We start from the raw sequence: 13189 nt of genomic DNA, 5'->3' as shown, positions 1-13189 counted from the left end.
GTTTTCATGTATTGTACAACATGAAACAAAAATACAAAGAGTCCTTGCAAAGCTGGTATGCTTTATTTAAACTATTTACATATATACAGTGTTGAGGCATCATGTGACTGCACATCAAAACATGATGTGTTTGTGTGTGTTCTACATATTGTTTGTGTGTGTGTGTGTGTGTATATGTAAATAGTTCAAGGTGTCCTTTCTTTGCACTGGGTCTGTGCTCTGAGGGATTGTATTTGTTTGTGCTTTTTTACACCCAGAATTAAATTATATAAAAACTGCATGTGTGTTTAAAACTATTGAAAAACCTCTGAGACTAGTTGAATCCAATGCAGTATGTAAATCAGGCTAACAGTCCCCAGAATTTATTGCAAGAGCTTGGATTGTTTTTACATTTGCAGCATAGAACTTCTATCCTGGACAAAAAATGATCAGGATTGCAAATTTTATAAACCAATGCAATTTTAATGCAACTAATGAATCTGTATGCGTCAACAAAAAAATCCTTCCAACATGCTCTTTTGGCAAAGTCTGTCAAGCAGCCAAGCGTTTTTAAGCCACAGGATACACAAATTGTCCGTTTTAAGGCCAGTGAAGAGGAGGGTGAGTGTCAGGGTGTGAAGGAGATGAGGTTCAGCGGAGACACCCTCCTCACAGGAGTGTTGTTGTTAGAGAGAGGAGCAAACAGATCTGCTGACGGCGTCTCAATCTGATCTCGGACCTGTGAGATCTGCCTTAACAGAGCCTTTCCCTCTTCACGAGCCTAAAAAAAGAAAAGACCATCACTAAAGTGTTTGTGTCTCAACTACAGCAACTAGAACAAGCTGATCAGATTATGTAGGGACACTTACATCATTGTAGTCGCAGCAGCGCTGAGCGCAGAGAGATGCCTCATCGTACAGTTTGTTCTTGAAGTAGTACTGACCCAGGTACCGCAGGGCTGTGCTCACTTCAGCATGTTCCAGTTGCTCCTGTGGTGACAACATTTTTTTTAGAAATTGATTTCTTCCAAATACACGCACACATGAACATCACCTCATGGGCATTCATAGGTTTCTATAACAGCTTTCACTCTACTGGGAAACAGAGTGTGAGAGAGGTCAGGCACTGATGATGGCAATAAGGCCTGACTCACAGTCTGCCCTCCATTTCATCCCAAATGTGTTGGATGTGGTTGTAGTCAGGATTCTATGCAGGCTAGTTCAGGTCTTCTGCACCAGATTCAGAAAACCCCTTCTTTATGGACTTGTCTTTGTGTATAGGGGTATTGGCATGTTGAAAAGAGGAAAGGGTCTTCCTCAAACTACTGGTACACAGTTGGAAACACACTGTTGTCTAAAATATCATTGTATGCTGTAGGAGTGAGATTTCCTTTCAGTAGAACGTAGATTCCTAGCCAAAACCATGAAAGACCTCAGACCAAAAGTACAAAAAAGTATGACGACAGGATGTCCAAAACTTTCATAAGTATTCAGACACTTTAAAATGCTTACCCCACAAGAGAAAATGTCTTGAATGTAAAGCATGTAACACTGGGCAGCATCATCAGACTCATTCAGCTGTTCATGGAGCCTGTCAAAGACATAAGAATTCATATTTAGCCCTTTTTTCTGGGTAACAAAAATAACATGTTGACATAAAACAGCGGAGAAACAAGCTGCAGACCAGAGCTTCATTCTGTCCTTCAAAAGGAATCATGATTTAAACTTCTTTTTGTTTGTATATCTCAGGATACAGTGATAGACTTACTTTGCTAGTTTGAGTAAAGCCATTTTTTCTACATCTCCAACAGAGTACGCCCTCCAGTAACACTGGACAAAAAGAGAATATGTCATGGATTTAATAAGAAACCTCAATGAATCTAGTACACAGACCAGGAAACAGACATTTTGTAACATGCGTACCTTCTTGGCTTCAACTTGCTGTGACAGTTTTTCGTAGCTTTCACCCAGTGCGACCAACATGCGCGAGTCATTGGGCCTTCAAGAGTGTGTCAAAACAATTAATGACCATTTGGTTTATGAACATCACATATTTTAATATCCTGCCCTTTTATTTAGTCAGATCCATACCTGAGCTGGTGAGCCTTTCGATAATAGTACAAACAGTAAAAGGGCATCTTGAGGATCTCATACGTCTGGCCTAAGCCATACCAGGCACGGTAGTCCCGCTTGTTCACCTCAATAGCATGCCTGCATGATGGGGAAACAGTAACAATACACCTGATTTGACTCCTCCACACTGATGTAAAAGTTCAGGCAATAAATCAAAGACTCCACCATTAAAAGACCTTGAACAAGACATTGAGATATCCACCAAAATAAATGCTGTCTGTGCTCTACATCTTCCGGCTGACCTGTAAGCTTGGATAGCAGCTGAGGTGTTCTTCATTTCCATGTATTCATGGCCCATGAGAGTCCAGGCACCGAGACAGCGAGGGTTCAGTTTGAGGGCCCGCTGAAAGTAAAGAGCTGCTTTCTCATGCTGAGAGCGTAAACTGTAATAGTTACCTGTGGATGAGACACACAACTTATCACCTAGTCCAGAGACATGTGACCTACTAGCACTGGCACTTAATTTCTTTGATTTAAGCACCAGTTATCCAAAACCCTGAACATGATATGTGGTTTAAGTGTAGAGCTGCAATAAATAGTTTAATTATCATTTAATATTATTTATATGTATATTTTTGTATTATTGTTTTAGCATTCAAAATTATATTTTAAAACATTTTGTGTGACCAACTGACAAATTATTTTTAAATGTAAAAAAAGAGAAACGATAGCCACTATTAGCACTTGTGAAGATGTAACCAGTTACCAGTCATCGTGTTTTGCACTTGGATAGATTACAAACAATAAGTTGTCAAAGTTATTATGCATTTTCTGGATTTATCAACTAATCGATCAATCAATGAAAAATTGTGCTGGAGAACGCTGCTTCTGTAAACAGCAGTATTGGTGTTGATCAGATAGGTTCAACACTTACCGATAACACAGCATGTCTCCACTCTGTACTTGTCAATCTCCACCAGGTTGTGGGCCAAGTAGCTCAACTCTGGCTTCATGCTCTGTGGAAGAACCATCAGCAATAGAAATTATGGAATAGAAAGAATGGGTCTTCACAAGAGCATCGGTCCTGTGCTGAAAATCTGTCAACTCCTGACAGTCCTGGGTACTACCCTTACAGTATTTAGTTCATTGAAAGTGCTAGTGGTCGATAATCTTTAGACCTATAACGTTCCTGTAGAGGGGAACCCAGTATGCTAATCAATAAAGCATGATGTTACAAGTGGTGAACTCACTTTGACGTAAAGCAGGTTGGAAAAGGTGTCCATGTTGTCAATGCGGTACGGATCCTGGTCCCTCAGCTCATTGAACAGAGCCAAAGCTTGGTCAATATCTGAATTGCAGAGACAGACTATAGTTAAGACTCAACCTATCCCCAAGACATTCTTCTAACAGGAAAATTTCTTATTGAAAAGGTAAAAGATAAACCTCTGATGTTGTGGTAGGCGACCGCAATCTGTGAGATGATGTAGGTGCTCTTAGAGAAGCCAGCCTCGATGAGGTTCTGATATTTCTGCAACGCTTCTTTGATCATCTGTAGCTCTGTGTACATGTGGGCCATGAAGAAGTCTTTCATCCAGCAGTCTGCCAGAGACAGTGACTTCAGCTGGGGAGAGAGGACAAAAGACCACAGTAGGTGGAATCACTTAAATCTGTTTAAATGACCTGAGACGGAGCTTATTTCTGTTTCTTTGCATTGATCAAATATGTTTTGTTTTTTTTGTTTCATGTTTTGTTCTGAGACATAAAATACAGTTTAAAAATCATGTGACTGTGTTTCTAGGGTTGATTTTTGGGCATAAATGGTGACTGTGGACCTGAGTAGATGAAGAAAATAACAGTTTTCATAAACACAAAAGGTAGCTACCATTTCTATATTGGTGACAAGGTTACTGAGCTCCAGCCATGCTCCCCAGTGAAGAGGAAGGGCATGAATTGCCTCAACAAACACGTCCACTGCCTCCTTCAGCAGATCTAGCTTTCGTAGTACCACCCCATACCTGTTTTAACACACACACACACACATACAGTTTATGAGCATTTCCCTGTATTTCTCTGCATAATCTGAAGAAAAATAAAATCTACACTTTGGAAGAAGGTTCTTACAGGTACAGGGTGAACCCGTCCAACTCTCCTGCACTGTGCTTCTTACTGAGTTCAACCCTCAGCTCTCGCAGAGCTTCATTGCGCACCTGACCCTTCTCCAGAGGACCTACAACCACACAGATAACACAAAAAGGTTCAGTCTTAAAGGGCAGCAAAATTACTTTCAGTTCTCTATTATTGGCTCAAACAGATAAGTCCTCACCCAGGCTGTCAACAGTCTCATCGTCTTTCTTTTTCTCGCCTGACTGTAGACAAAGAAGGACAATTTCGAAATCAGTCACAGGCATTACAATCAAAGTGAAAGCAGTCTTGACATGAAATGACATCAAGACATTATAAGGATTGTAGACATGTCAAATATTTACAAACTCTTACCAGATAGCGAGAATACATATAGAGGAAATAAGCCTTCTGACTGCAGCAACCTTTCAGAAAGTAGGCAGCACGGTCATACTCTTTCAGATCAAAGTAGGATTTGGCCAGTGTAAGTGCATCCAGGTCTTGTGCATCTTCCTGTATTTGGGACAGATAGACAATTAGAAAGAAATGTCATTCTAATCACCAATATCAAGTAATCTCCATTACTGTAAAACAATCAATTCATCTAACTGAAAAACAAAATGGCTTTCATGAAGTATTTACTGTATGGGCCACGTCAGAAAACAAGATTAAGAGTCAATTTTCTTTTCTACACAGAAAACTGTCAGCAGGGGGCAGTATAACCTTTCTCTTCTTGAGAGGGAAAAAGCTGATTAGATGCAATATGTTCTGCAACGCTGCACTTCTTATTGTCTTTTCTTGCTTGTGTTCATTTGACTCTCATTTTTTAATGCTGAAATGCATTTTGTATTATTTCATGTTGTAAAAAAATCCCATGAATCTGATGAAGAATTGATTCTACTAAGTAATGAGCAAGATATAGCTTATTCGATTTATTCCTGTTGGAGTGATGTTTAATTAAAGAATAAAACTATATATTTGTTGATCGATTTCAAAGATTTACATCCAACTGGGTTGGGGGACCATTGGTGCGTGGTCAGGCTGAATTTCGAAGAAATGTGTATCAAATTATACACAAGACATATAGAATATCTGAATTTGATTGAGAAAAAAATCATGATGTTGTATGTTATAGTATATATTTAATCCAGTGTAAACATACAGCTTCAATGAAGAGCTGGAACAAGCAAACAAATTATCATTTTATTCTATATTGATATACACTATGGAATAAAAGGATTTTTGAACCCTAAAACCACTTTAAGGGGAAATTAATTATGGGAGTCTAGATGATCAAGGCTTTCAAATGATACAAAGAAAAAAAACTAATGAAACCCAGAGGAGCCTGGGCACTGGCAGTGTACAAACCTCAGTAAAAGGCTGTGATGGGGGTAATTCATCCTTGGGAAGAGGGTCCAAAGCAAATGCCAGTTCAGAAGCCCTAAAATGTAAACACAGAAAGCATGTGACGTAATTGTGCTACTGATTACAGTTAGGGTGATCTTTAGGGTTATCTGTTATTACATTTCTCTAACTTGATCCAGTAGTTATATCTTGTAATCAAAAACTACAAACAAACTACAGATTGAGGTCAAGTAATAAGGAATAACAATACACGCCATGTACCTTGATTACTAACGCATGATCTATGTACAAATGATAATATATGACAGCGAAGTCAAAGACTATTTTAGCTCACGGTGTTTTGGTCCCAGGGCGCACTTTACTTTCCATAATATCACAATATAAACCACCATCCTTGTGAAAATTTTACGTAGGTAATCATTTAACAGCGGTCTGAACTGGAACATAACTTTGACAGGTTATTTAGTGTGAATTCAAACAGCATATTGTATTAAAATGAGACACTGCTAACGTTGCTAACAGGCTGCTCACTTGGCGTTAACGCTTAGTTACTGAGGCAACAGAACAGAAACAAAGCGGTTAAAGGCACATTTATGACAGTCAGTCTCACCACTTCGCGCTGTGTAAAAGTCCTCTTTCTTTACAAAGCGAAATCGCCGATATGAGCTGTTTCTTGATTTGCACTAGGTCCCCAAACTCAGTGCAGAGAGCCGCCATTTTCATATTTTACCAAGCAAGTACGCGATTGGTGGGAGTTACGAAGTGTTAGTCCCGCCCACCGAGAGCAACGTCACTTCCTCTTCCTCCAAATAAATAAATAAATAACAGTTTTCCTGTGACCTTAATCTATTTTTAAACCAGAAGATTAGATAATCAACTCACAGTGAATTTGTTTATTTGGTACTTTTGATAAAATGCCTGTCAAGAAAATGTGTATGTTATTAATCTTATTTAGTAGCAAAATTCCATACATACTCCAGCAAATTTGCAAAACAGAAACACTACCTGTCTTCATGTATCACTTAAAATCCTACCCTAAAAAATAATAAAATGATCACTGTCAATGTAGTCAGGAAAACACCTTATTTATGATTCTAATTTATCAAAACAGCCCTTAAACAACATTATCAAGCAAGGGCGTTCAAGAACAGCATAATTACATTGATTTCAATCAGTAAACAATGCCACAGTTACAAATAGTAACATAGCATGCACCTTCATAGGATTAAATATAATGTGTTGTATCCATTCAGAACAGAGAGAATAGGCTACTGATCTGTTTTCTTCACCTGTAATCACATGCTGGATAAAGACTTCATAACATCATCAGGGCTGTTCACTCTCATCTGGAGATCTCCCTTAACCCAGGGCTTACAGCTCGTTTAGCCCTGAGCTTACAGTCATTTTACACTCAAAACTTCAAATGTGAGATATCCCCACCATTAGCCCAGGGCTTAACCCAGCAGCAGAGCAGGGTTATCCCTGACTTTTTAAGTTTATACCCAAAGGATCAGGTCAGAATAACTGCTATGAACTGTGGAACAAAGCAATGGGATGTTAATTTAAATAATTGTGACTAGACTACATAACATAATATAACATAACATAACATAATATAACATAACATAACATAACATAACATAACATAACATAACATAACATAACATAACATAACATAACATAACATAACATAACATAGCATCTGTTTTAAGGTATTTTTTGGAGCAGGTACTACAAACAGCAGCTTTGTTTTCATCTTGTCATCATGCAGGTATACGGCATTTGCACAGGAATAGCATGACCTCCAGTTTTCAAATGCTTGCTGCTGACCCCTACAGTGTAATTTCTCAGTTACTATATACAGAAACAAAACCCCTTTCCTGCAATCTATTCTTAGCCCTCCCTATGCTGATCTTATGCTGTTGAATACTTCAACCACAAACCTGCCTGACAGCTCTTTCAAGGATATAAAGGATAAGGTGGGGTTGACCTGACTTTCAGAAAACACTTACAGCCACCATGCAGTAACTTCTTATTTAAAAGACAAATTTTCTGCAGGTTCACATCTCATTTAGATGCAGAACACACACAGAATTTAATTTGCATCATTAACTTTAAAACTGTTTCCACAGATTTTACTATATCCAATCATTTTTTAGGTATTTCTTAAGAACCCAACCTTCTGGAGGAAATGAACAAAGCCTTGAGAAAACGCCAGCATATAATCAGTATGAGATAATTCACTATCAATGGGTCCAAGCCTTAACAGGATAAAACCATTATGCTTTTGATGAACCCTGCAGCTGTAGCCTGCTGTCAGTATTATCTGCATTTTCTTGCGTGGAAGCAGCAATCACTTAATCAACATCTAACTCAGTACCAAGTTTTGAAGGAGCAGTAACATTATGACTCTTTCTTGTACCAATGATGTGTCTTTTTTTTTTTGATTGTCTGCCCAACTCCTGTCACTGGCCTCTCTGCTCGCCCCGGCTTCACTGGTGCAGGAATGACATGGCTCATCATGTTCCTGTCCGTCAATATCCAGAGCGTCATTGGGTTTGGGATTTCTATCACACTGCACAGAAGTAAGAGAACAGCGTCTTTTCCAATATGCATAATATTAATATTCTTTCATATATATTCATATATTCTGAAAACCATAATCATTATTAGCATAAGCATAATATGATTTGTATCACACTTTAGGTAACATAATGAAAGTGAATTGATTGAAAGTGAAGTGAAGAGTTCAATCACACTGAGTCAAAAAGACAACACAGTTGTAAGTGAGAGGAATTATAATCCACTCCTTTCAAAGGCTCAAATGTATGTAATGACAAGGATCACAATCAGTAAATCCAGGACCAGAAGGCACCCTTGAAACAGTAGACCAACAGGTGCATGCTGAGCTGGCACTAAAACCCACATGACAGCTGCCAAATGCACTTTGATCATAGAGAAGGCTCATTCTTCAAATATTGTTTGGCCAAAATGTTTCTCTTGTAAGGCTTGGATCTCTTTCATGCACACAGTGACCACAGACAGCACAAAGCGTTTTTAGATCACAGACCTCGTACAGGTTCAGGTCCACAGCGGCCTCATCCATCAGAAAGGAAGAGCAAAAGGAACACATGTAGCCAATGCTGAATCAATAAACTCTCACACTCTCCTTTTTATCATTTATTGATGATTCAGTGGTAGGTAGGACACATGAGCTTGGTATCATTTGGGAAGAACAAGCATGCAATATGATGCTATTTTCTTAATAAAAACTTCCCTAGCAGATTCATGACAGGAAACAGCTGTATATGGATAAATAATCTTCAATAGGCAGCTAAGTTAGTCTATGAAACAAACAGTTATTTGGCATTTAATGATGTTATAGGATCTGTTATTGAATATGACTCATAGAGAATAAAGTTTTCCAATGCAAAAAAGCTTTGGGAACAATATTATTTTCTGTCTGTCTTATTCACACAAATAATTAAGTTCATCCTTGAAGTAAATGTTGAGCTAAGTTAAGCAACATTTTACCTATTTACTATCCCTGTTATCATGTACATACTATATATCCTCCCACACATCACATACGTGTGTGTATTAATGATGCAGCAAATCTATGTAATGATGGGGGTGCATATCGTGTGCACATTAAACAGTAGGCGTGGCACATTTTTTGTAATGCACCTTTTGTTCTTCAGATACATGTTCAGATATCAATTACATGTTTTTTAACTTTTGGCTTTAAAAAAAAAACTCTTTCTTTTTTTTTTGAGCAGGTGTCACTTTGTTTGCAACTTTGCTCGGCCAATAAAATTTGAACTTTAACATTTTGGTGAGCACAAGGCATAGGGATGAAAGATGGGGATGGAGGATACATGTATAGCACTCATACTTACCTATTTCTGCCTAGAGGTGGCACTGTCTAATGGGATTCACTTTCGGTAGGAGCACGAAAAAATATATCTAGTGTATTCTTTGAAAACTTTTAAACATTGTGTAGAGATTTTGATTATCTGTGTCCTTGAATGTGCTGGACTATGAAGATTTGTTTGTATTATTGGAATTCTTCTACAAACCTGACAAAGAAGTTGACCGTCCACATCCATTTCTTCCTATGTCCTTGAAAGGTACCTCAAGAGCAGCGTGTTTGAAATGTCTTTCTTAATTGCTTGAATTTAGCTTGAACTGAACTGGGACTTTGGTGTAAGAAATTAATTGTCTCTGGTACCTCAGGTCTCCTCAAGGAGATGTATGGATGACAGATTTTTTTAAACTATATTCACAGTGGAGGGAGAATAAGTCCTCCAATTAAGTTTCATATGATACTGAGGCTCTGGTCGTTTGGTTTGATATGATCCATAAAATCCAGCACGTCAAAAAACAAGATAGCAGAATATAACTTTCCCTTCATTTCGATGCAGCCTCTCCTCTCACCTTCCTGCATTTCCTACTCTCTGTTGGACATCCTCTGTTGGACATGTTTCCCTATTTTCTGCACAGAGCAAAAGCCACTTACTTAAGAAGACTGACAAAGTAATCAAGTAGCGCTGCAGTTTACAAGGCCGAGCACATGGCTCACTGAGCAGGTTGAAAGAGGTGCAGAGAGGTGCATAAGCCATCCCTTCCACTCAGCCCTTCCCCGCTTTCTTGTTTTCATCTCATCTCATGTCTCTCTCTCTCTCTCATTCTCTCACACATACACACATACACACATACACACATACACACACACTCTTTTTTCCCTTGCCTCTATAATACTCCACTTAAACATCCCACACACACACACATATCCTGCAGGTATGGGGCAGTGAAGTGCATGATGGAGCTGCTGAGACAGAATTTTGAGACAGCTGTGTAATTGAAAGGGAAAAATGCCAAAAATGTGCTTGATTGTTTTTTTTATTTATTTTGTGTGTATATGCTTTCACCTTGGCAGCCAAAGCTGTTTGTAAAAAAAAATCCATGTCATGCAGAATTATTCAATCTAGTATTTGTTGTTTTGATGTGTAGAGTTTTTTTTTTTTTTTTAAGACAAAAGTCACTTTTTAGATCAAAATAATATTGTGACGTATGTGAATCTGGCAATGACTATAGATTATATGTGTTTGTATTGTTATGACCTGGCTCTGTGGCCACAAATGCCAGTTAAATATTTGCAACACATGACCTTCATCCTACCCTTGGACTACTACTTACCCCACCTATTCTCAGCAACCCTGGTACCTGAGGGGCAAATTAAGAGAACAGGCGTTGCCAGAGCAATTCAAAAAGGCAGAATGAACTGGCAAACTAAAGCAACCTAAAGCAAAACACAACAAATAAACCATGAAACAAACAAAAACACTCTATCCAGGTACCCACTGGTCTAACTAACCAACCCTGGTCTGTCCAACAAGTTTCAGCAGTAGCTGGAAGATCTGAGGTTTTAGCAGCCAGTTACAGATCCCATCTTACACAGCTAAGTGAGAGTTTTTCAGCCTACCACATGTGACAGGAACATCTGGAGCATTACCGTCCTCTCACTGTCCAAACTCTCAACAGGAACCTCGGAATCTGAAAGCACAGGCACAATCAAAAGTGTGGGAGTAACATTTACTTCCTGAGCTACGGAATCACTTGCATCACTAGGGCTATAATAAAAGTGAACGCTTCTCAGTTTATCTCTCAAAGATCAAAGGTTTGATGAGCTTTATGTGGTTGAGGTTTTATCTGCTGCGAACCAGAAAGTGTGTACTCCTCCTCTGAAAAGTTGACTGGATACTCTTACTTTTTTTTCTTCTCTTATTTCACGTTGCAGCTCTGTATCCAAGTGGCATTAGATGGTGGAGATTTGCCTCAATGGTTTGGGGAGATAGCAAGAAAGAGCTTGAAAATAATATCAGCAAAAATGTCTGAGGCAGAAAAAAAAACATATTTCCAAGCAGAAATGCAGCAATATTTTCCCCTTAAAGCAAAACATTTCTGTGCATCTGTTACGTTTGTGTGAGTAAGCGTGAAAAGGCGAGTTTGCAGGCATGCTCAGTCCCTGTAGTTTCGATCTTCAGGGCCCAGCACAGGACCCTGTGATTGGCCACTGTTAATGTTGTTTAGCTGGACTGAGAACAGCCAACAGCCGTGTCTTATCAGGGCAGCCACCACCTGAGCACTGGGCACTGCACCACACTGCCTTCACAGTCACACACTGGTCTGCACTGGATTGTATTTATTGGATTTTTTTTTTTTAATCATCATGACATTGTGGAAAAATGAGAAAGTCTGACATTTTTCTGCTCTCTCTGTTGTCTATTCTTTACCATGAAGAAAATGTTTTGATAGAGGTTATAAGGGGAGATACGTGAGGAAGAAAGGGAGGGGGATAGCCTACTGCAAAAAAAAAAAAAAAAGTTCTGCCAGTCAGGCAGAGCGTTGCAGTAACCACATCCTTCATGTCAAGGTGGCACATGATGTGTCCCAGAAACATGTCAGGCCATGGATAATGGCTGAGACAGATGTGTCATGTCTGTGCTCAGAGGGGGAGAGAGGGATATGTTTTGGGTATGGGATTAATTTGCCTTTTGGGACAGGTGCTGAGAGGAGCGGGAGCAGACACAATAAATCTAATGTTACGTGCAACCCCTCCCCCCCCACCACCACCCGGCCAACACTGGGAACATGTAGCTAACTAATTCATATGGAAAATCTCTGTCAGCGATGTGCTTTTACACCAGTGTTATTATTTCCTGTAATGTGATACCCTTCTTGCTCTCCTTTGAGCAATATGGATTGTGGCTCTGTACTTTAGTGAGTTGGTAGCACTCATGTTACCATCTGGTAACAACAAATTATAGTTAGTCAGTCTGAGTCTCCCTTGATTTAAACCAGACACTACATCATATTCTAACTGAAACTGAAAAAAACATCATGCCCCGAGCTTCACTGAGTACAGGTTTTTAATAATTTCATATCACTGGGTCCCTGGTCAACTGTAGGAGTTATAGCGCATGGATGAATTTAGATATGTAATAAGCCAGTCAAACATAATTATCAACATGTGATTCAGGTCAGAAATGGCAGCGCAGAGTGTGGATGAAGATGATGGGTTGTTGCACCCAAGGCTATGTATATACATTATTTAATATTTTATGATTCATGACTTTATACATGAGTTCTAATATCAATTCTCTTTCCGCCATGAAACCCAGAAGAGATATTATTAATTTATAACAGGACTACATGTTCTCTGCTCCCTCCACCAAATGGTGCAATGCACTCAGGTAATGAATGAAAGGGATCAAACATGTGTGTTGCTATTACGCCCTTACAAAGTGGTCAACTCTTGCAAGTTGGCTCTTTTGTCCTTCGAATGGCTTCAAAAATTAACTGACAAAATCAGTTGACCAGGTTAGAAAACAAAGTGTTGCTTACTGTAGCAGAGACTGAGGATGATGCCATCCAAAATCAGTGTAGATGTAATGTGCCAACCAACTTGTCATACGTGGTTACTTGGGACAACTAAACATCAAAGTTCATACACATTTTTGAGAACATCTCCCTTCTAGGTACCCAGGAGTCTAGAAATCAACACTGAGGTCAAAAGATTTGACCTCTCTAGCCTCAGCAACTGGCACGGCTATGTTGACCTTTTAAACCTCGCTGACCTGCCTGTGGGT

At 39.1% G+C, this 13189-nt stretch overlaps 1 protein-coding gene across 1 annotated transcript; it reads right to left on the bottom strand.

The window, feature by feature from the left end:
- Positions 1-41: 41 nt before the first annotated feature.
- On the bottom strand, positions 42-6302 carry cdc23 (CDC23 (cell division cycle 23, yeast, homolog)). Its single transcript, XM_067607981.1, has 16 exons — positions 6148-6302; positions 5541-5613; positions 4548-4685; positions 4375-4417; positions 4173-4278; positions 3934-4066; positions 3495-3672; positions 3302-3399; positions 2986-3067; positions 2354-2507; positions 2070-2189; positions 1902-1977; positions 1747-1808; positions 1491-1569; positions 849-968; positions 42-760 (listed from the first exon to the last, which is right to left on the bottom strand). The coding sequence occupies exons 1-16, from the start codon at positions 6258-6260 to the stop codon at positions 608-610; spliced, it is 1728 nt and encodes a 575-aa protein (XP_067464082.1). The 5' UTR covers positions 6261-6302; the 3' UTR covers positions 42-607.
- Positions 6303-13189: the final 6887 nt, after the last annotated feature.

Source organism: Thunnus thynnus, chromosome 13 (assembly GCF_963924715.1).
Source record: "Thunnus thynnus chromosome 13, fThuThy2.1, whole genome shotgun sequence".
NCBI lineage: Eukaryota > Metazoa > Chordata > Actinopteri > Scombriformes > Scombridae > Thunnus > Thunnus thynnus.
Note: the sequence above shows the minus strand (reverse complement) of the source record. Positions and strands in the feature narration are given on the sequence as shown.

Coding starts and splice junctions, on each gene's coding strand:
- cdc23 (XM_067607981.1), bottom strand. CDS start 6,260: ATGAAAATGGCGGCTCTCTGCACTGAGTTTGGGGACCTAGTGCAAATC. Junction 4,067..4,172: donor GACGGGTTCACCCTGTACCT/GTAAGAACCTTC, acceptor GTGTTAAAACAG/GTATGGGGTGGTACTACGAA. Junction 1,978..2,069: donor CGAAAGGCTCACCAGCTCAG/GTATGGATCTGA, acceptor ACACTCTTGAAG/GCCCAATGACTCGCGCATGT.